The sequence below is a fragment of the Zootoca vivipara genome, chromosome 16, assembly GCF_963506605.1.
Source record: "Zootoca vivipara chromosome 16, rZooViv1.1, whole genome shotgun sequence".
Lineage (NCBI taxonomy): Eukaryota > Metazoa > Chordata > Lepidosauria > Squamata > Lacertidae > Zootoca > Zootoca vivipara.
In genome coordinates this window covers 37,906,140-37,928,600 of record NC_083291.1, presented here as the reverse complement: position 1 = coordinate 37,928,600, position 22,461 = coordinate 37,906,140, and the positions used below count along the sequence as shown (strand labels likewise).

The 22,461-nt window shown below is 42.4% G+C and overlaps 1 protein-coding gene across 11 annotated transcripts in view; it reads right to left on the bottom strand.

Moving 5' to 3' along the window:
- HUWE1 (HECT, UBA and WWE domain containing E3 ubiquitin protein ligase 1) overlaps nucleotides 1-22,461 on the bottom strand; it is a 105,592-nt gene that overhangs the window by 39,802 nt on the left and 43,329 nt on the right. For 8 of the 11 annotated variants that reach the window (XM_035140350.2, XM_060268831.1, XM_060268837.1 and 5 more), the window contains 9 exons: nucleotides 21,428-21,605; nucleotides 18,077-18,168; nucleotides 17,663-17,874; nucleotides 11,639-11,696; nucleotides 10,476-10,688; nucleotides 6,579-6,824; nucleotides 6,335-6,468; nucleotides 5,531-5,631; nucleotides 2,618-2,812 (listed from right to left, as the gene is read on the bottom strand). In XM_035140350.2, the coding sequence (XP_034996241.1) occupies nucleotides 2,618-2,812; nucleotides 5,531-5,631; nucleotides 6,335-6,468; nucleotides 6,579-6,824; nucleotides 10,476-10,688; nucleotides 11,639-11,696; nucleotides 17,663-17,874; nucleotides 18,077-18,168; nucleotides 21,428-21,605 (1,429 nt within the window). The remainder of the gene's footprint in view (nucleotides 1-2,617; nucleotides 2,813-5,530; nucleotides 5,632-6,334; nucleotides 6,469-6,578; nucleotides 6,825-10,475; nucleotides 10,689-11,638; nucleotides 11,697-17,662; nucleotides 17,875-18,076; nucleotides 18,169-21,427; nucleotides 21,606-22,461) is intronic. The other 3 variants (XM_035140356.2, XM_060268834.1, XM_035140358.2) reach the window with 1 other exon arrangement.

The following is a 22,461-nucleotide window of genomic DNA, read 5'->3' as shown; positions in this document are numbered from 1 at the left end:
ATCAGAAGCTGCAGAACTGTGAGTTGAACAGGATTTTTTCCCTTCGCAAAGTAAACTCAACAACTTTGAGCTGATCCTTTAAAAAATGGGGCTTTTCCTCTTTGTAAAAGAAGCTGCACAACTGTGAGCTGATCCCCCCCGAAACAGGGCTTTCCCCCTTTCCTCCTCTGAAAACTAAGTGCATCTTATGGTCAGGTGCATCTTATGGAGCAAAAAATACGGAAGATGGCTATCATATCTTCTCTCAATCTCCTCTTTTCTAAGCTAAACATACATAACTCCCTCAACCATTTCTCATAAGGCCTGATTTCCAGACTCTTGGTCATCTCTTGGTTGTCCTCCTCTGCACATGTTTCAACTTGTCAATATCTTTGAGCGCGCAACCTGAGTCATCCGCAACTGGACCTAATGGTCAGGGGTACCTTTACCTTTATTACTTCCCTTAATCATCTTGAATCCTGATTCTATCTTCTGTTGCATTAGCTACCCCTCCCAGTTTGGTGTCATCTGCAAATTGGATGAGCAGCCCCTCAATTCCTTCATCCAAGTTGTTTATAAAGATGTTGAACAACAGGCCCAAGACAGAACCCTGTGGCACGCCACTTTTTTCCAGGATGGTGAGGAGCTGTTACCAGCTACAAACCCATCATTTCACCAGCTTTTATAATAATAATAATTTATTATATCCCCATGCACTCTGGGCAGCTTCCAGCAGAAATATTAAAATACAATAATTTATTAAACATTAAAAGCTTCCCTAAAGAGGGCTGCCTTCAGATGTCCTCTAAAAGTTTGGTAGTTGTTTTTCTCTTTGACATCTGGTGGGAGGATGTTCCACAGGGTGGGTGCCACTACCGAGAAGGCCCTCTGCTTGGTTCCCTGTAACTTGGCTTTTCGCAGTGAGGGAACCGCCAGAAGGTCCTCGGCACTGGACCTCAGTGTCCGGGCAGAACAATGGAGGTGGAGATGCTCCTTCAGGTATACTGGACCGAAGCCGTTTAGGGCTTTAAAGGTCAGCACCAACACTTTGAATTGTGCTCGGAAACGTACTGGGAGCCAATGTAGGTCTTTCAAGACCAGTGTTATGTGGTCTCAGCAGCTGCTCCCAGTCACCAGTCTAGCTGCTGCATTCTGGATTAGTTGTAGTTTGCGGGTCACCTTCAAAGGTAGCCCCACGTACAGTGCATTGCAGTAGTCCAAGCAAGAGATAACTAGAACATGCACCACTCTGGCGAGACAGTCCGCGGGCAGGTAGGGTCTCAGCCTGCGTACCAGATTGAGCTGATAAACAGCTGCCCTGGATACAGAATTAATCTGTGCCTCCATGGACAGCTGTGAGTCCAAAATGACTCCCAGAGTGCATGTCTGACTACACTTAGCTTTCCCTTGCCTGTGTATAATAAAACCCAAGAGGACATGATCACTTCCTTCCAAAGTTCCCTGTATCTTTCCTTTTTGAACGTTTGGTAACCTGCTCAAGGAATGCATTATTCAAGTCCTCAGTCCGGCTTGGAGGTCTATAGAAGACACCCATAGTAAGGTCACTGTTGCTTTCCTCCCCTACAATTTTTACTCATGTACTCTCAACCTGCCTTCCATGCTCCAAGTCATGAATCTCTTCACAAGTGTACACATCCCTTACATATAATGCTACCTCTCCCCACTTCCGGTTTGATATATTGCCTTTGAGCAGGTTGTACCCCTCAATTTCTATATTTCAGTCATGAGACTCATCCCACCAGGTTTCAGTAATGCCTGTCAGGTCATGTTTGCCATCCTGCATTAAGAGCTCAAGTTCTTATTTCTCGTTTTCCATAGAGACAACTGCATTCATGTGGAAACAACTGAAGTGATGAGTCATTCTTCTGCACACTACTGCCTCTGTCCCCCATCACCACCACCCCTCTCTTCCTTCTCTGAGGAGCAGCAGGAATCATTTTGTACACTGTAGCTTCCACCACCACCTCAGTGTGTTCTGAGGTCTGCAACAGTTGTTCTTGCTTCTCTGGCTGAGAATCAGTGTCCACAGTGAGAGCATGAAATCAATTTTGTAGCTCCAGAGACATACTTTTTCTTTCTTTCTTAAAAAGGGTACCCAAAACCTAACATATCTTATAGCTTCAGTAAGGGAAGGGACAGCGGGAGTTGTCATCTTTTTGTAGGGCCTGCAAGACAGAGCTGTTCCGCTTGGCCTTTGGACTGACTCAGTCTGACCCCGGTGTTACCCTCCCCTAAGGTTTTATCCTACAGATGTTTAAATGATGTTCCACTTGTAGATTCCCATTTTAAAATTGAATTTTAACATTGTATTTAATCTGTATTTGAATTGTTTATTTTATGCTTGTTTTGATATTTTTGTTGTTAGCCGCCCTGAGCCCGGCCTTGCCTGGGAAGGGCGGGGTATAAATAAAATTATTATTAATTATTATTATTATTATTATTATTATTATTATTATTATTATTATGTCATATTCCGGTGCCTTCTCTTTGTAATTTGGCATGAAAAGGAAAACAAGGAGCAAAATAGCATACAAAGAATTTTTGATTCCCAGCTGCTATATTCTGCTTAAGCTCTTGTCTCTTTTCTTAACCACCCCCAATATTCTCCTGCTCTCACCTGACAAGAGGGGCTTGATCTGTTTGATCCTGGCTGCCATGGCTGGAGTGATCTTTGACTTCCCCTTGGGATCAGAGGAACTGGGCTCATCTGTTTCCATTGGTGCCAGTGTGTCACCATCCAGACCAATTCCTTCTAGCAGGCCTTGAGCAGAGGCTTCCATGCTCCCAGCTGCCACTGCTTCTGATTCACCATCTGTAAGAAGAATATGTTAAATAACTAGTCTTGTATTCTTCCAGTTCTAAGTAAAGATCACTTGGAAACCTGGTTCTGCCAGCCTATTTTCCACAATTCTACTTAGGAGGTACCAAGAGTCCATAAATTCAAATGTGCAGACAGATTGCAAATAGATAAAAAAATTGGTTTTGAAAAAGAAGTATCTAAATTAGACGAAATATTATTGGCAAGAAAGGATAAGCATATGAAAAATCTCTATCAAATAATACTAAAGTGGAATACAGAAGAAGAATTAACCAAGGACTCCATGATTAAATGGAGTCAAGACCTAGGAAAACCAATTACAATGCAAAAATGGGAAAAATTATGGAAGATTGACGCAAATTATACACCAAATTACGACCTAAAAGAAAATTTATTAAAAATGCAAAACAGATGGCACTTAACACCTGCCAGATTGGCTAAAATATATCCAGGCACAAGTAATATATGCTGGAAATGTAACACAGAAACTGGTACCCACATACACATGTGGTGGACTTGTAATAAAATCAAGGTGTTTTGGGAAATGATTTACAGAGAACTAAGGAAAGTTTTGAAATATTCATTCAAGAAATCGCCGGAATTGTTTTTGTTGGGAATGATACCAGATGACATCAGGGTACAAGACATATGCTGTGTAAGTTATGCAACAGCAGCTGCGAGAATATTGATCGCGAAAAATTGGAAGTCATCAAGTGTCCCAGAAAAAGAAGAATGGCAACAAAAATTATATAATTACTATAAGTTGGCATCAAAGTATGAACAAATTAAAGGGATTAAATCAGAAGATTCAAATAATAATTGGAAAGTCTTTTTAAATTATATAAAAGACAAAATTGAAAAACCAACTCTCATTTCAGATATTTAAAAGCTCTACAATTAACTAAAGATTCTGATAAATTATAGTTTTATTATATGTAAAGTATGAAAACAATAGAAAGTTATGGTATATATAATTATAAATGTTGGTAACTTAGAAAAACAGTATGTAGAGACTATGTATGGAATAATAAGGGAAAAACTCAGCAACGGCTGAGAAGTTGTTGGGGAAGGGAGGGAGGGCTCAGGGTGGGGATTGGGAGGAGGGAGGATAGGGTTGATTCTACGAATAAGACATTTGTAACAAAGTTATAGGTGTATCTTATTTTATTGATTTTTTGTTGAAGCTGTTAAATTGTTGTACAGTTTGAATGAATCAAATAAAGTTATTTTAATACAAAAAAATAAAAAAAATCAAATGTGCAGACAAAAGGTCCTGGGTAAGGCAATCACTGAAGAATGTAGCTCTATTAGTCAAGTTTAGGAGTTTGGAAAGGGATTTATTTTTTTACATTGGGGCCACCAACGTGGTGCCAGCAGATGTCAGTGTGTCCAATGGTGCCTCCTATGGCACCCACAAAAGGTCTCAGTAAATAATCCTTAAATATTCATGATGCATGAGACATGGCTTACTCTTCCTTATGAGCCCCTGTTTGCCCTGACTGGTTCAGCCTCTCCAACACTGAACATGCCCCCTTAAGCATGTGCATGTCACTGGATACCAGAGGAAAGACGCAAAGTGCTTCTGTGACTGAGCACACCAATGATGGATCTAGATGCCTTCCCTCCCACACTGACTGGGGAGGGGCCTGCTCACGTCATTCTGTGGTCCTGTCTTTTTTATCTATTTATTTCCCTCCTACTCCTTCAGATGTCGTAAACATTTTGTGTTATACCGTACACCCACAGCAACTATCTTGTGACTGGGATCCCACAGCACCCTCCAAATTCCAAATGTGCCCACTGGTTCAAAAAAGTCAGCAACCCCCATCTTACAACATTGTCATTCCAAGTGAAGTACTTTAGAGCCAAGAGAATCAGGAACTGGACTGGACAACGAAGGGCACATGGAAGGGCAGGGGTGTCAAACTTAAATGGGTTGTTAGGGTCATACTCCCCCAGGGGCCACACTAGTTTCATTACTTATTTATATACACACAAACATACCCCACCTGAATTAGTAGTTTTCCACCAAAAACCTTCAGGGCAACCTGAATTGATACACCAAAGTTTTGACTGCAGCTCAGACAGTGAAGTTTGAAATCACAGAAATAGTAGTAGTATGCTGATGCTACAGCATGCAATACCCTTCGTTCAGTCAATTTTGCTCATCCTGCTAAAGACATCTGTTTTGTAGCCCTGAATATGGTTCAAAAATGTGTAAAATGTAATAGGCGTTTTATGACTACAGAGAGTATGCCTTAGAGGGTGTTTATATTTTGACATGTAGTATATATAGCGACTGGACTACAAAACATATCTTCTACAACCATAGTTCTAGTTACAGGTAGGTAGCCGTGTTTGTCTGAGTCGAAGCAAAATAAAAAAATTCCTTCAGTAGCACCTTAAAGACCAACTAAGTTTTTATTTTGGTATGAGCTTTCGTGTGCATGCACACTTCTTCAGATACACTTGAAACGGTTTCAAGTGTATCTGAAGAAGTGTGCATGCACATGAAAGCTCATACCAAAATAAAAACTTAGTTGGTCTTTAAGGTGCTACTGAAGGAATTTTTTTATTTTGTTTCTACAACCATGTTCATGTTGCACTGCATAGGTACCATGAAATCAAAGTTCCTCTAGAGATGCCACAGTATTCAATATGTCCAGGATAAGGATCCATCTGGAAGATGCAGAAGACCTGCTTCCCACCTACCTGCTTTTTTTGCTCCCTGGGTGGAATTGGGGGCAGCTTTCTCTTCCTTCGGCACCAGCTTCTGCATATCAGCCTGGCCAAATTCGCAACCTGAAGGCAAACTGCAAGCATTGAAAAGTAAGACACAGGTGGCACTCAACTGGCAGGGCACATTAGCTTACAGCACCGTAGAAAAACATTTAGCAATATAGAGCAAGGGGGTGCACTACTCTTCAAGCACGGGGCACAGAAATGAAGGATCATAGACATCACTCTAGTCAGTGCTGAGCTGTTTATGCTCCTTGGGCTCGATGAAGCCCTCTCCACATTTCCATCTGGACTCTTGCCTTTTCCTCCCATGCTTTTGATCATTTTAGCCACATCAGCTTTTAGAATGATTGAACAAGGCTGGCTAAATAAGAACTGAAATTGCTGAGTGTGCTCCAAAGCTGCTAAATGGAATCAGTAAACGGGTCAAAGTTCACTTAATCTACCGATGAGTTTTACCCAAGAAACTGACTCTAGGTATGATGGACAAGAGAAACCTCCTTGTAGCCTTTGCTTGCCATGGGTGCATGTACGGTACTAATGGCTTCTACTTTACCATATTATGTTACACATAAACTCCTTAAGGGACGCAAGGAGGACATGCATTTGAACAAGTCTAAGACATTTAGCTCTCTTCAGCCCCCCAAATTCTTGTCTGCCAAATGACTTCTTGGAAGACATTAACCTGGCTGCTACTGATTTCAAATTCTGGGAGTAAATGATAAAATTGTCCACCACTGCCAAGCCCAAGCCTCTCAACCACCAAATGCTCCATACCTGTTTGGTGTACATAGTGACAGCAGCACCGTGCTTTCCCATACCAGGGAACAGTAGAGTTGGCTCAACTTGCTCAGCACACTCAGGCCCAACTGGGAACCCCACTGGTTTACCGAGATGGCTCTGATCTCACTCTGTAATAGAAGAGATTGCACGCTGCTAAGTGCCTGGACTACATTCTGCTGACAGAAAGCAGCAGCCAGACCAGGTGGGTCATTAACAAGGTTGTGGGGGTTGCTCTTACCTGTCCTACCCGGCAGGTATGTACGAACATCATGATGTAAGCATGGGCAGCTGTCAGGGCATGAAGTAAGGGTGTGGCCTGGGCTGAGAGGGTGGCATCAGCTACATTGCCAGCACATGCCAACTCCCGCAGCAGGACCGAGCCACCAGGCGCCTCAATGGGCCGGTGTAGTGGCTCCAGGGAAGACAGGATGGAGTCCAGCTGGAGCAGGCCTTCCTGCAGGACCTTCGGTTCATGAGATAGTGTCTAAGGTAGAAAAGATAAATAGTGACATCCATTAAACAAGGCTCAGTAAGTGCAGATCTCTGCCTCAAAACCATCCACTATACCAATCTCTGGTTCAGGATGTTCATTTTACAGTAGTGGCCCGTGGATTACTGAATACCTAGCAGCACTCAGAAGGTATCCATCACTTTCTCTCAGGGAAATATTGGGCGCTTTTCTAGCTGTTAAGGCCACATTGTTAACATTTAGTGACTTAAGGCTAAATATAGATAATGTTTCCCCACTAATCAAGCTAATACCACCAGCTTACTCACTAGCCCACACAAGAAGGCTAAGCAACAAGTGCGCAGACTCGCACTCCAAACCCACCCGCTAAGCTACCATGACAGAATTAGAAGAGCAGTGGCTGATCATATTACATTTCAGATGTGGTTTCCCCAAGTCAAGAGATCACAGCATATTGATCACTGCCTGCTCAAACTAATTGAAATGTTGAGCTCCTGTAAAGAACACGGTAGTCTAGATTATGCGGGTTTAGTCCATGATGGGACAGATGTTTAAACTCATGCCACAACAGCATCCTTGATACATGACCTTTTTGGTCCCTTGATATCTGTTTAGGTATTGCTTAGATTGGCAGGAGTGGACCTGGTAAGAAAAGTGGTGCTATGTGGATAATAATAACAACAATGACAACAACAACGATAACTTATTTCTTGTTCCTAGCCCATCTGACTGGGTTGCCCCAACCACTCTGGGCGGCTTCCAGAAAAATATAAAGGAGCACAACAAAATACCAAACATTAAAAGCTTCCCCAAATAGGACTGCCTTCAGGTGTCTACAAAAAGTTATAGCAAGTCAGGTACACTGAATGAGAAAAACAAAACCCCTAAATTTCACTGCTCCAAGTAAACTCTGTGGATTCCCAAGTTTAATTATTACCACTCCTCAACTGTCAAAGTTAAACTGGCCTTCCTGAAGAGAAATGAATGTGATGATTGGGCTAATCATGGATCTAGAAACAGGTTGCAAGGTAAGAAAGCCCGTAATATGGCATACTGAATGAAGCAAGGATGGTGGGAGATTGTGGGCATGTGGAATGATATGGGTATACAAATGGGCACACATATTCTCAGAACAAAACAGCAAGTACTGAGAATGACCCAACACAACTGCATGTCAGTAAGCACTATTATAAATGCACATCTTCTGCATAAAAAGGCCTTCCAACAGTCAGAAGTGGACATGACATTATACCCAGAGCTTCTAAAGTGTTACAACCATGGATAGCTGAACACCAGAAGGCTGTATAAGGTGCTGCCACAGCTTATTCACCAGTCAGCATTTAAAGTACTGATTGGTTTAGCTTTGTCTTGTTTCTATGAATGCACAAAGCCCCTTTCTCCAGCACACATCCAAGAATACACCTTAGTTTTATGCAGTGACACATGCTCTACAACTAACCCAAACTGGATGGCATCTGGTTGGCCACTGTGAGAACAGAGTGCTGGACTCTGGGCCACAAGGATTCCTCTTATGTTCTAATATGGCCTGAGATCCAGGAATCAAGTACCATGTCACTTGCCAGGTCTTTTGGAGACAAGCAACACTTATGAATGTATCAACAGCCACTACAAGCAAATATTGAATGTTAAAGTGAAGAACTGGGTTTCAATGAAGTGGAGGCCACAGCCTATTTGAGACTACAAAGACTTGTAAACAATAGATCATAGCAAACAAATAGGATGGTAAGGGTGCTGTTTGCTTTCCCTGCAACCCTCACCAAACATTGTTTGAGGGGAGGGAATAGGCGGAGTCTTGCCAGCAGTGTGTATATTACTACCGAACTTTTATATGTGGTGGCCCTGCATCATTGCTCAGAGTTAAACAGGGAAGCCTTGACAGACAATGTCACCTGGACAGACGCTATAAAAGAATGAACTTGAATTGGCAGCTGTACGTTTGCTAATCAGCATCAGCCAAGAACACTCACTCAATGCTTTTTGTTATTTTACGCTTCTGTATGCAAAGCTGGAAAATGAAAAAATTGTTGGTTATTTTGCTGAAAGTAAGAAGTCTATCTATGGAACCAATTTGACAGTGCTTATCTAGGAGAAACTGGCTTGGTTTGTATTGCTTTGAGGATTAAGAAGATTTTTGGCACTGCTACTAAAACTACAGTAACTGGTTTGTTAATTTTTTACTTCCTTGATCATTGCATCTATATTGTGCGGTGATGCAACATTAGGGGATTTGCCTGAGGAGCAAATTTCAGCAAAAGGGCTCTAAAATTGCTTTTGCTCAAATAGTGGTTCTGGTCAGCTAAAGTTTATTATTCCTTGATCAGCTTAACCAGAGCAGGAGCAGCATAAAAGACCAGTCTTAATTTCTAAGGGAAAATGCTAGGCCTCAAGTCTGTTTCCAGTCATTTCTGATCTACGGTAGGGCAACTTCCTTATATTCTTGATGTGTGCCGTGTCTGAAGGAAATGAACTCTAGTCTAAACCAACAGACAATGAGGCTGCAGCTTAGTGAGCTCTGGCACAAATTAAGCCCCAGCAGAGACTTCATGCAACTGAGATCCACATGATGACCAGTTTATGAATACTGCAGACGCCAAAATGTGGAGCTGCCACCACATGAACCACTGTCACTGTCTGACATCTTTTAGTTGCTTCAACTAATTCCCAGCTTCTTCCAGAGAACAGCCTGCTCTTTTTAACTAAAGTAAAATGTTTAACCAGAAAAACCAGTTAAGGCCGAGTGGCCTCTGTCCTAAAAAGAAACTAAACATTTTGTAACAACATAGCCCAAGTTCCACAACCCCAAAAGCTGAACTTTGCAATTGGTATAAATTGTGGAACCCAAGCAAATCAGCAGGGTTTGTTTTGCATAATCATGCAGTTTAAACTGTTGAAGCATAAATTATTCTGCTTCTGAAAATCATATGGAATAGCCAAGAGCTAAAACAGAATATTAAAGCTCTGTTCCCCAGAAACCTTATCCTATCCCTTCTGACTTGAAGTTTTACATATCTTAAAACCATAAAATTGTTGCTGCTCTCCCAACTCCACCCCAGTCAGTGAAATCAAATAAAAAGCTGGGATTCTTAAGAAACAGAATTCTTCAGCAGGTTCCATATCCTGCAGGTTTCCCATGCTCCCACAAAATTGCAGCAAGTGGCAATCATGCTATAGAGCAGGCATCCCCAAACTGCGGCTTTCCAGATGTTTTGGCCTACAACTCCCATGATCCCTAGCTAACAGGACCAGTGGTGAACTATGACAGTATGCCTGTTCTATAGATATCATTTATTCCTTCTTACTTTTTTACTTTGGATTTCTTAAAAGTCATATACTGTGGTTCTACAACTCTATCCAGGTGATAAAGTCTTGAGACACTGGCCCTTCTCTGGCAATACACTAAAATTATGCACATGACCACAATGAATGCTGGGAGAGGTGCAGAGATCCTCTGCCAAACTACATTTCTCAAAAAGCTCTATCTCCAATTAAAGGGCTTCTTAGCCCTTCAAAAATAAGGCCTGTTAGCTGTAATGACACAGTCAACAGAAACATCTAGCAGATGCATTTTGGGGTGGGAGTAGGAGTTAAAGAATAGGATTTCCAGAAGCTTGTATGTACTTCCAACTTGATGGCAGTGATAATTACCTTCTGGAAAGGGAAATGTTGTATTCTCCTCCTTACCAATATGGATTTGCAGACTCCAGCCACAGCTTGGCAGGCTGCTGAGGTGGGGAAGTCTATAGGCAGGTTGGGCAGGCCCAAGATGGTGACTAGGGGCAGCAGGCCCTTCTGATTCACAAACTCCTGACAATGGTCATCTGTTGTATTGTTGCTGAGGATGGACTCCACAAATTTCATCTGGGAGAGACAGAAGAATGAGGGTAGGGAAGAAAATAATCAACACTTCATACAAAAACAAAAGGTTAGGTAGCCTACACCCGGACCAAGCCCAAATGGAGAGTAAAGCATGGAGAGCTCTCAACTCCATAGTTTCTTAGATTTTATGACAAGGAGTGTTTTCTTGGCGCAATATCCTCACAACCCTATGATAGATGGGTTCCAAAGCTAGCTGCTCCAAAATAAAAAATAAATAAAAAATCAACCAGTAAAGCAAAGTTTACTTTGACATTCCAGGTTTAGTTAAAAGGACACCACACTCTCTCTGCAGATAATCAGCAAACCTGCAGTATCTTTTTTTTATTTAACTGATATGTTAAGAAAGTGAATATTACACACTCGAACTCCTACCTCTTAAAACAATTCTATAGCTGGAAAAAATGATAAAATATTGCTGCTTTTGAACATGTATTTATGGCTATAAATAAGACCAACACCAAGCAAGTTCAGGAAGCATTACTGAATGACAAGACTGTGGCTACAAGAGCCATACAAATTCCTCTTAACAACATGGCATGGGAGGCTGGAGACAAAAAGGGTGTCAGCCAAAAGAGCTGGGGATGCCTGAATATCTCCCTAGACCAGGGGTCAGCAACCTAAGGTCCATGGGCTGGAAGTGGCCCCCAGAGGTCATTTGACTGGCCCACGAGCCGCCCCTGAACTGAACCGGTGCGGCACGGGGACTTGTTTCCACAACGCCGAAAATCACGTCTATAGCGTCTGCACAGATGCAGACGCCGAAAATCATGGGAGTGCGCGCTCATGCAGGCGTGCAATCCGGCCCATGGAGGGATCTCTGTGGGACCAATCTGGCCCAGGAAAGATAAACCTTGCTGCCCCCTGCCCTATACAAACTGAAGCCAATCCTGCCACGATATCCCTCAAGGACCACCCACTAATAGAGAACTTACCACATTAAGGATGTAGTCCATGAGTGGGATTGGTATCCGTTCTTCTGTCCCGACCACCCTAGAGGGGGTAAAAAAGCCCATTACCACAACCATATTGTTCAATACAGGCCTCCAGACACTCGATTTTGGATTGTAGATATGTGAGCTAGCTGCTCAGCTGGTGGTCACTTTACAGTATTCTCCCCCAGCACCCAATCAAATTTATCAGAGGGCAACGGCATGAAAAACACTATCAAAATCTTTGCTCACCTTTCTTAGTCCTAGACATGCAATATCCAGCTCCCACATACCAGGTTTTATGCAAAGCTGTCTCCTATTAAGGTTTCCCAAAAAGATAAACTGGGAGAATAGAAGTACCATCGTTCTCTTCCAACAACAACAAAAATTCCAGAGGGCAGCCCTGCGCCAGGACTGCGGCAAAACCGCGCCTGAAGCACTCCAGAATGCATCGTGGTGACAAAAGATACCAGCATTGAGGAGACACCAGAAAAAGGCAAAAGGAGGGGGGAAACTGTGCTGCCCATCTTGGCTGCTGGCCTCAAATTGGATTAAAGATGGGAATGTGGCAGGGGCCATGAATGGTCGACTGCCAGGCGCCATGGAGTTCTGCAGCAAAATGGAGCTGGGGAGGAGGAGAAGGAGGAGGGGAGGGGAACAGTTGGGCAATGACGTAAAGAGCATGCTCGGTGCAAGGTTTGGTCGGAGAAGGAAGAGAAGAAAGAGAAGTCTGACACAGGCAAGGAGGGGCCAGACAAAATGCTTGGGGTGGATGGGCGGGGGAAAGAAAAGTGGAGGATACTGGGACCTCTCCAGTCTGCACCAGGCACCTGCCACATGGCAGCAAGCAAGCCAAAAGGAAATCCGGCCCTGCAAGTTTGGCCAAAAGAAACATGGCTGCCTCCCTGAAACTAGAAGGAAGTTTAACTGTTTCCAAACCCCCATGCACACAGGTCTGTTCTCAACTAAGGCAATACAAAGAAACAAATGCTTAATTCAAAACAGTCTACTCTAAACAAGGATCCTCAAGCCAAGCAACTGAATCTAGAGCTCCTTAAGCCAGAAAACTGCCTATAAACCAGAACTGCCAGGGCAAACTTTTCCCCAGTGCCTGAATATTCCTCCTCCACCCACCCACTCTGCAAAGCATCATGCCATCTCGGAGCCAGCGGCCTCTCAATGCAGGACAGCAACTACTTCTCTCTCATTTCCCCCTCGGCAATACCCAGCATATGGCACACATACCAAGTACCACATAGCCAGGAGTTTATGGGGTTAAGAAACCCCATAGACAGGAAACTTCAGAGTTCAGAAGTTTACAAAGAAACAGCTGGCAGACACTCAGAAGCGGCAGCAGAGCTTGCCAAAGCAATGCGGAGCCAAGAGTGTCTCTGAGTAAGGCCTTCAGCACAGCTGGGATCAGGGTGTCAGGGAGCAAGCAAAACTATGCCAAAAATGCTCACGGCGGCCCTCCACCCAACCCAAATGTAATCCTGCCCTTTGCTAGTGCAATAGGGTGCTCCTTGTCCCAAGAACTAATGCAATCATTGCTCAAAACCAGTTCGATGAAATATGTATTGGCTCAGGGACCTTCTCTATAACTAGTTTTGCCAAGATCTCAGCATTCTACCTGTAAACAATCAGCAGACTAGATTTCACGAGCTCAGCTACAGACTTCCCTCAATCTATGTCATACTCACAACAAAGCACATTAAGTACAGAATACTAGTCTCCAGAAACACATTTTAGTGATAAAAATTATTCCCCAGCATGTATACAATCATGAGGCAGAGCTAAAGAAAGCAGCCTGATCCTATGAATGTTTACTTATGTCCTACCGAGTAAAATTGTTCTCACTCCCTTGTAAGTCTACGAAAGACCACAGCCCAAGTCTCTTCTCGGTAAAACAATCAAACATAAAACTCTAGTATAAACAGAAGCTACCTGGCAGCATCATGTTTCTAGGGTTCTACCACACTTACTAGGGGAAACACAATTCACACACCACCTACCACATGGCTGGGAGAATTTAGTTTCACTTTCCACAAAACCTGGCTTATCATGAACCAGGTATCATGGTTTAAAACAGGAATGAGGAACCTGTGGCTCTCTACGTGTCGTTGAACTCCAACCCCTATCATACCCGACCACTGGGCCGTTGGCTGAGGTTGACTGAGTCCAACAACATCAGGAGGGCCACAGGTTTCCCACCCCCTGGGCTAGTTAAATAAGCCAGTTTCATCGTCCATGGTTTGAAGTTGGCTGGTTTACACAGAACAGGTTTTTAAAAATCACAACCTCTGATTTATATGTAATAAGTCAGGTTTTGTGGAAGTGAAACTAAACCCTGTAGGTGTCCTCTGAGCATAGCTGCCAAGTTATCCCTTATTTTAAGGGATTTTCCCTTATGCTGAATAGGCTTCCTCGTGAGAAAAGGGAAAACTTGGCAGCTATGCCTCTGAGGTGAGAGGAAGAACACAAGCCCAAGGCTCACAGCAGCTCCTGCCTGTCATGTTTTAGTCTTACATGAGAACATGGCCAATCTGAAAGCCCAGTGGCGGGATTAAGCAGGTTGATCCAGGTTTGAAAAGATCCAGACACATTGTGGCCCTTGGTAAATTATAATTTGGGAGTTTCTCCAAAGCAATGAGTACTCTGTGTTGATGCATTTTTAAGAAAGCATTTGCAGCTAAGTTTGGGCATCTGACCAATCAAAAAAAGATTTTGTCAACTGACCAAATAGTGGTTAACTTTAAAAGTATTAACTTTAATTAGAACAAAACCAGAAAGATAAACATGTTTGATATTTATACTAATTACAAAAACAAAATTATCTTTTAATGAAATAATAAAGTTACTACCATATTTAAAACAAAAAGAACTGTAGTGAATTATAACTTTCAATCATTTGAAATGTGAATTCATTGAACGGTTCTCTAGCTTTCATCCTGAACAACAAGGACAATTTATGGCTACATAATGAAATAAAACCCCTAATAAAGTATAGCAACAGCAACCAACCAAAAAGTGGGTTTTAAATGCAGTTATGCGAAATTAGATAGCGAGTAAGTTCAACCATTGTGGCTTCATGAGGTATGTGATTATGGTCAAATGATAACAGATAGCGAATTTTTAACGTCTGACCTGTCAACTGACTGGCATGCCAACCCTACCCATAAGCTCACAAAAGCCAATTTCTCCTAGTCACAAGCCAATAGAATAAGGAGCACATTCCCCAGAGAAAAATTAAGCCTGCCAGGAGAGCAGGAAGATTACACATGCACAGCATAGAATGGAACTGAGAGGAGGAAATTAAATATTCCCACCCACTCTCACTTGCAAGTGAATTCCACTGAAAGCCAGTGGTGCTTACTTCCGAGTAAAATGTATGCAAGGCAGGAAATAGGTAAGTGAAGAATCAGCTTGCAGAAACAAGAAAGAAAAGCTAACAGTACCACTCTGACTGAAACCCACCTCTCGGTTCTGCTGTGGTCCAAGTTATCTTTATAACAGCTTCACCCGCCCTCTTTTCTTAGAATTGTGCTTTATATAATATATCACTTCAATCACAACTCAGGGCTATAAATCCAACAGAGCCCACTCTACCCATCACTGGCTGTATTATGTTCACTGCCTAGACACTCTGTTCATTGTGTGGCATTGTAAACCTATTAAATAAACAAATGCAAACCATGAATCCAAGGAGTTATTTATGAATCTGTGGCCTGCTTCAATACCAAACTGGTATTAAATGTCAGCAACCTTGTATTGAAGGGTCAATATCACAATAATGCTAAACAGTGAAATGACCATGGTCTTATCCTGTCTTTATTCAAAACCACAAGGCAGGCATGAATAACAAGACAGGTCAACAATTGTTGTTGTTTAGTCGTTTAGTCGTGTCCGACTCTTCGTGACCCCATGGACCAGAGCACGCCAGGCACTCCTGTCGTCCACTGCCTCTCGCAGTTTGGTCAGACTCAATGTTGGTAGCTTCGAGAACTGTCCAACCATCTCCTTGTGCCCTCAATCTTTCCCAACATCAGGATCTTTTCCAGGAAGTCTTCTCTTCTCATGAGGTGGCCAAAATACTGGAGCCTCAGTATTGGAGCCTTCCAGTGAGCACTCAGGGCTGATTTCCTTCAGAATGGATAGGTTTGATCTTCTTGCAGTCCATGGGACTCTCAAGAGTCTCCTCCAGCACCATAATTCAAAAGCATCAATTCTTCGGCCATCAGCCTTCTTTATGGTCCAGCTCTCACTTCCATACATCACTACTGGGAAAACCATAGCTTTAACTATACGGACCTTTGTCGGCAAGGTGATGTCTCTGCGTTTTAAGATGCTGTCTAGGTTTGTCATTGCTTTTCTCCCGAGAAGCAGGCGTCTTTTAATTTTGTGACTGTTGTCACCACCTGCAGTGATCATGGAACCCAAGAAAATAAAATCTCTCACTGCCTCTATTTCTTCCCCTTCTATTTGCCAGTAGGTGATGGGACCAGTGGCCATGATCTTAGGTTTTTTTTATGTTGAGCTTCAGACCATATTTTGCACTCTCCTCTTTCACTCTCACTTTTAATTCCTCCTCACTTTCTGCTATCAAGGTTGTGTCATCAGCGCATCTGAAGTTGTTGATATTTCTTCCGGCAATCTTAATTCCGGCTTGGGATTCATCCAGTCCAGCCTTTCGCATGATGAATCCTCCATATAAGTTAAATAAGCAGGGAGACAATATACAGCCTTGTCGTACTCCTTTCCCAATTTTGAACCAATCAGTTAGAGATTTCTCAGGAGACTGATGAGGTGATCAGGCATTCCCATTTCTTTAAGAACTTCCCATAGTTTGCTGTGGTCAAGACAGTCAAATGCTTTTGCGTAGTCAATGAAGTAGAAGTAGATGTTTTTCTGGAACTCTCTAGCGTTCTCCATAATCCAGTGCACGTTTGCAATTTGGTCTCTGGTTCCTCTGCCCCTTTGAAATCCAGCTTGCACTTCTGGGAGTTCTCGGTCCACATACTGCTTAAGCCTGCCTTGTAGAATTTTAAGCATAACCTTGCTAGCGTGTGAAATGAGCGCAACTGTGCGGTAGTTGGAGCCTTTTTTGGCACTGCCCTTCCTTGGGATTGGGATATAGACTGATCTTCTCCAATCCTCCGGCCACTGCTGAGTTTTCCAAACTTGCTGGCATATTGAGTGTAGCACCATAACACCATCATCTTTTAAAAATTTAAATAGTTCAGCTGGAATATCATCACTTCCACTGGCCTTGTTATTAGCAGTGCTTTCTAAGGCCCATATGACTTCAAGTCAACATACACTCAAACAAATGCACCATTTCTCAAACAGTCTCTACCAAAAATGCTCAAAGGAATCAAACTTTACTCTTATGAAGGGCTTTTCTTCTTTTTTTGCAACAGTACACTTCACTAAATGAGCTCAACAGTTGCCTCAAATTCTGCTTTCCCCTCAATGTAGTGATTATAGCACACAGGAAAATGCATGCTTTGCTAACACACGAAGAGCTATGCAAATGCATTTCCTGCTGTGTACAATGTACTTGCCAGTCAACATGGGTAACAGCTGCCCAAGTACATTTTCTGCTATATGCAGCAACCTTGACAGTTATGTGAAGCATGTTGACCAGGATCCAGAGAGTTGCTTAGGCTTACACAGAGAGCCTCTGCTAATCCAGTAGGATGTAACTTTTGTATAGCTTACCCGTCCCAACACACCCCGTGCTACCACCACCTGCTCTGAAACTCTCCGTTTCAAAACTAATTGCCATGTGGCATGTTGGATTGCCACTGAAGAAAAACAAGACCCTATTGGATTCATGGAATTGACTTCATGGGTTCTTTTAACCATCACCATGCTCTTCCTAAACATGAAGGACAGCCCAGTTGTTTTGCCAAGCGCCCCCCCCCCCGCCCTCAAATACAGGTTGTTTTCAAGCAGCTTTAAAAACTGAGTGCAGGCTAGTCTTTGCAGCAGGATTGCTGTATGTTATTTTTAGCCTCAGCTACTCACTGCTGGCTGGATTCTGTCTCACTCTGCTGCGTGGCATTGAAACTCTGCATAGCTTGCACCTCTTCTTCTTCTTCATCCTCACTGGAGGCCTCCTCTGCTGCATGAGTTGAGCGAGGTGGCGGAGCAGTGGCTGTTCCATCAGCCTTTTGAATGGAGGGCTTCTGGCAAATGTATTTAGGGTCTCGGCCCAGATTGCAGATTTCTTCTAGTAACTGCAGAACAGTAAACAAGCATGTTGGCATGGAACAGGTTCTTGTTAGGACTTCCAGAATACCAGTCTGGGATGTTATTCTCCAAATAAGACTGCACTCAGGAAAAAACAGTGTAAAAGAGACAACATCTAGGTGCACAACTTGGGAGGTTGGCAAGATAAAGACACAAACAGCATAGGGACCATTTTGTTCTACTTCCTACCTTAATTATGGCTGTAGTAGCATCTGTCTTGAGTGTGGGCTGGTGCCTCATGAGCTCATCCACGGCACTTCCAAGATTGGAAGCAGTGTCCCCTAGAATGAACACCAGGAAAGGGGAGTAAATTAGATATAAGATATAAAGGACTGTGGTACTTGGCATAAACCAGCCCAGCCAAGTAAGTAACAATTTATTTTTGTCCTCTTAATCTACATAACTCAATATTCTAATGAAACTTTTTTTAAAAAAAAGGTTCAGTGTTGCATGAAAGATAAGGGAAACAAGGTATAAGGGGAAATAACAGAAGGCCAGATGGGAGCAACAGCTAATTTCTAGGCACAACTCTCTTGCAGACACTGTGTGAGTTTTCCACCTATTGATCTCCAAATCCATAAACCAGGAACTTGCTTTCATAAAAAGTTAGCATATTTTCAAGAATACCAAATTCTACGTAGGGTGTTTAATCTTCAGGCATGAATGTCTTTATTATAAACTGTGGGTGAGCATAGATAGGAGATGGAAAGTGAGAATAAGATCTTGTTTATTCTCCAAGATCCCCTGATATTCTTCTGGATTGCCTCTTGTGTTTGGAGCAAAGAGGAGCCATGCTGTGGTCTCTCCTTGCAAGCTGGGTCTACAAAGGTGGCAGCTGGAGTTACTGTTCCATCCAAAGGCCTTTCACGCACAGAATGCCACAAGGTTCAATCTACACAAAACTGTCTGGAGATTTTGTCTGGAGATTTTGGACACTCAATGCTATCTCTTCCTCTCACCTGTTTTCAATGAGTTAACTAAGGTTCTGAACTGGTGTCGAAGGTCTGTGATGAACTGGATGTGAGTAAACAAGTTGCCCAAACAAGATGGAAGCACTGTTGGCTGGGTATGCTACTAATTCAAGACTGAGTGGGGTTGCACTTCTTTTTAAGAATCAGGTATGCATCCCCACAAGCCAACAGAATCTATTTTTCTACGCAACCACTTCAGCCCAAGTAGTATATGTTCCTTCTGTTTACTTTCTGTTTATACATGCTAAGCCTCTTCTACACAGAACACATTCCTTAAACATGCCCATATTTCACAGCATTGGACACCCATCCTTCCCTCCATTCTGAACAGAGAAGAGGTGCAAAGAGCTTCTCACTGTGAGCAAACACAGCAGTAGCTGATGTAGGTGCTTTCCTTTCACTGACTGAGTAGCATGCCCACATCATTTTATGTTCCTGTTTTTTCTTGCTCTTTTAGATGTGACAGCCACACATCCCACGGCTTTCTCAAAATTCCAAATGTGCCCACTGGCCCAAAAGGATTGGCAGCTCGCTTTTGCTTCTGCTCTGCCTTAATGGAGGCAGCCTCCACTACAGCAGAAGATTGTTGGCGAAGGAAAAACAAGGATTGGGGGTAAATAATCCTTGCAAATTTTCCCCAGGGACAGGGGGAATGGACTTCACTCGCAGTTTGTCTCGGTACCTCGGTTCTCGCTCCAGCATGGAATGCGGGGGGCAGGGAGGCACTGAGTGCAAAAGCATTTCGCCTGCCGAAAACCCTCCAAGGCCACCATTAAGAAACAGAGGTTCTCCTGTTAATTAGAGCTTAGTTGGGCTAAAGTACAGGCGCATGCTAGAAGAGATGAGATCACAAACTGCGGAACAAACCAACTGCAAGGACTTTAGGGTTTGAATTTGACATAAGACTTCATTCGGTGCAAAAGATGATGTGAGGGAGGAGAGTCTACCGTTTCTTTATTTAATTTTTTTAAATTTTTCTACTATACATTATTATCCAGAAAGCCTCTTCTGAATGTCAGTTCAAATTATATTTGTACATATGAGAATGACAGAAATTGGATTATAAATTTAGGATATAACATCAAATGGAACTGTGTGTGTAAAAAGAGGGGGGAGGGGGGAAGCTCTATTTTGCAAAAGGTTTACGATGGAAATTTAGAGATGACTCTTCCCCATCCTTTATTATCTACGGAGTGAACTGAATAACGCTAAGAGGACTAGGAATTTAATTTAATTGGAAGAATAATCAGCTGGAAGGAAGGATGAAATGAGTTTGTGAGCTGTCAAGGAACTGGTAAGGTTCTTTATTAAGTCATCTGCAGTTCAACAGGCTGCTCCGCTTCCCGGGATGAGGGGGGAAATGGTGACAACAGTTTATTTACTGGGACTTTTGCAGCTGTTGTTCAAGTTCTCAGTGCAAAACAACGAAGCACAGGACGGAGCAATGGAGAAATTTCTGGAACAACAATGGGATATCGCCTCCACCCCAGGCACAATGGATAACAGCAACAATAGGGGGAAAGAAAGGTGTAACATTTTACAAGGACAGGAGGAAACACCATGGACAGAACACTGCCACACACAAGAAGAACAAGGATATGGTTGGCGATCCTCACTTGAAATTTTATAAATCATCTAATGTGTCAACACAATTGGAAGTTATTAATATTGCAGATGTTGTATAAGGGATTATTATTATGACCGGAATGCAATTGACACTAATAAGATTTTGGAACGCAGAAATAAAGAAAATCATCAAATCAAGCACGCAGGGGACCACTTTAACTAAATTATATAATTCAGTACTTGAATGATTGGTATTAATAATTGTATTATAAATTGGTATTGCTATAATGTGGCTATTATTGGACTGTAATTGAGAACTAATAAAATTTTATTCCAAAAAATAATATTAATAGTAAGGATTGGCAACTCTTGCTGTAACTGATAAAAGCCTGCCAAATAAGTTACATTTCTAAGGCACCATCAATGATGGAATGAAACCTTTCAGATTCATAGCCATCTCATTTTGTTTGCTGCCAGTACAATTTTTGGCTGTGGTTACAAGATCACCCATTGCGAAGACAAAGATGCCAGGCAGAAAGCTGCACAGTCACGCGTTAAAACACCACAAGCTGCACAGCATTGGGTGCTGTATTAAGTCATCAGGAAAGTAGGATTCTGAGGCAGAAAAACTGCACTCTCATTCAACTTAATCATTAGAAATGGTAAGCAATAGAACCTTGTTTTCAAAAGGGGAATTCCTTATCACAGGTTGTTAACATTCCACTTTATAAGAATTTCACCTAGGAACAGAGCCTATATATGAGCCAGAAAACACTAGGATTACTTTGTTAATTACACTGGATAATAATCAAATTAAAAATGATTTCCAAAAGTTAAAGGGGGGGCCTCCAGTTGTCTCGAGGGAGCAGGATAAAACAAACTTTTCCCTCTTTCATGTGACAGCCCTTAATATATTTGAAGATGGCTATCTAATGTCTGGACCACAGGATGGTGAGAAGTAGGGAGAAATGCCCAACACAAATGGACCCCAGAAGATACTCACCAAGTGGATCTGAGCTGCGACGCCTCCTCATTGCTGGGAGGTAGTCTGGGGAGAGTAACACTTTGAAGAGGCGTTCAAAAGGCTGACACTGAACAAAGGATTGGAGGCCCCGGGCATTCAGGCACAGGGCACTGAAGACATTAGGAAGGGAGCCCAAAACTTCCCGTGTGGCTGGGACCTGTCAGGAGAGATGTGCACAGCAATGCCAAAAGGGTCACAAAGTTGCACTTGAGCTGTAAACGTAACATTTCTTTATCAACATTTATTTGATGCAAATGAGGCCTAACAACCTAACACAAGGGTGGTTAGACTTCAGGCTTGTCAGATTTACTTTGCTTTTTTAATTCTAGCTACATGTCCTTTGCACCTGACTACTCCATGGAAGATCTTGAAATTCTGAAAAGAAATTTGCCTCCCCTCCAAGCACATTCTGAGCCTAGGAATTTCCCCCCAGGACCTGATATTCATGGAAAAGACCATTTGTTGTTGCTATTCTTAACGAACTGGGAGTCAGAAACTTTTTCCAATCTGCTTCCTATCACACAAATATGCCAGCAAATCCTGATCAACCTTCTGCTCACCTTTGGCCTAATGTTACAAAATGCAGTGAGATATGCCATAAAAGCCATGTGGGAAAAGAGGAATTTTTATGTGGAATGGGGAACCCATTATTATGTATAGGAGCCAGAGAACTCAGTTAAAAAACTGAGTTGAATGACTTGAGAGAGAAATAGTAGCTTCAAGGGACTACGTTGAGAGAAAATAATATAAACAGGAAGGCAGAGATTCAAAGGTGGAAATTGGAAAGAAATGGTAGAGTGAACTGACTGAGCAGGAGTGTAAATAAAGTGGAAAGACAAAATGGGAGATAAATTGTGTGATTAGATCAATTAGATGTAAAATAGACAATTACCGCACCGCGAACAGTTAAAGGACAATATGGAACAAGAAAATTATGAGTTGTATGATTAAAACAATACTAAACGTTGTAAAGATTTTTATTATATGACAAAACGATGTATAAAAAAATCGTA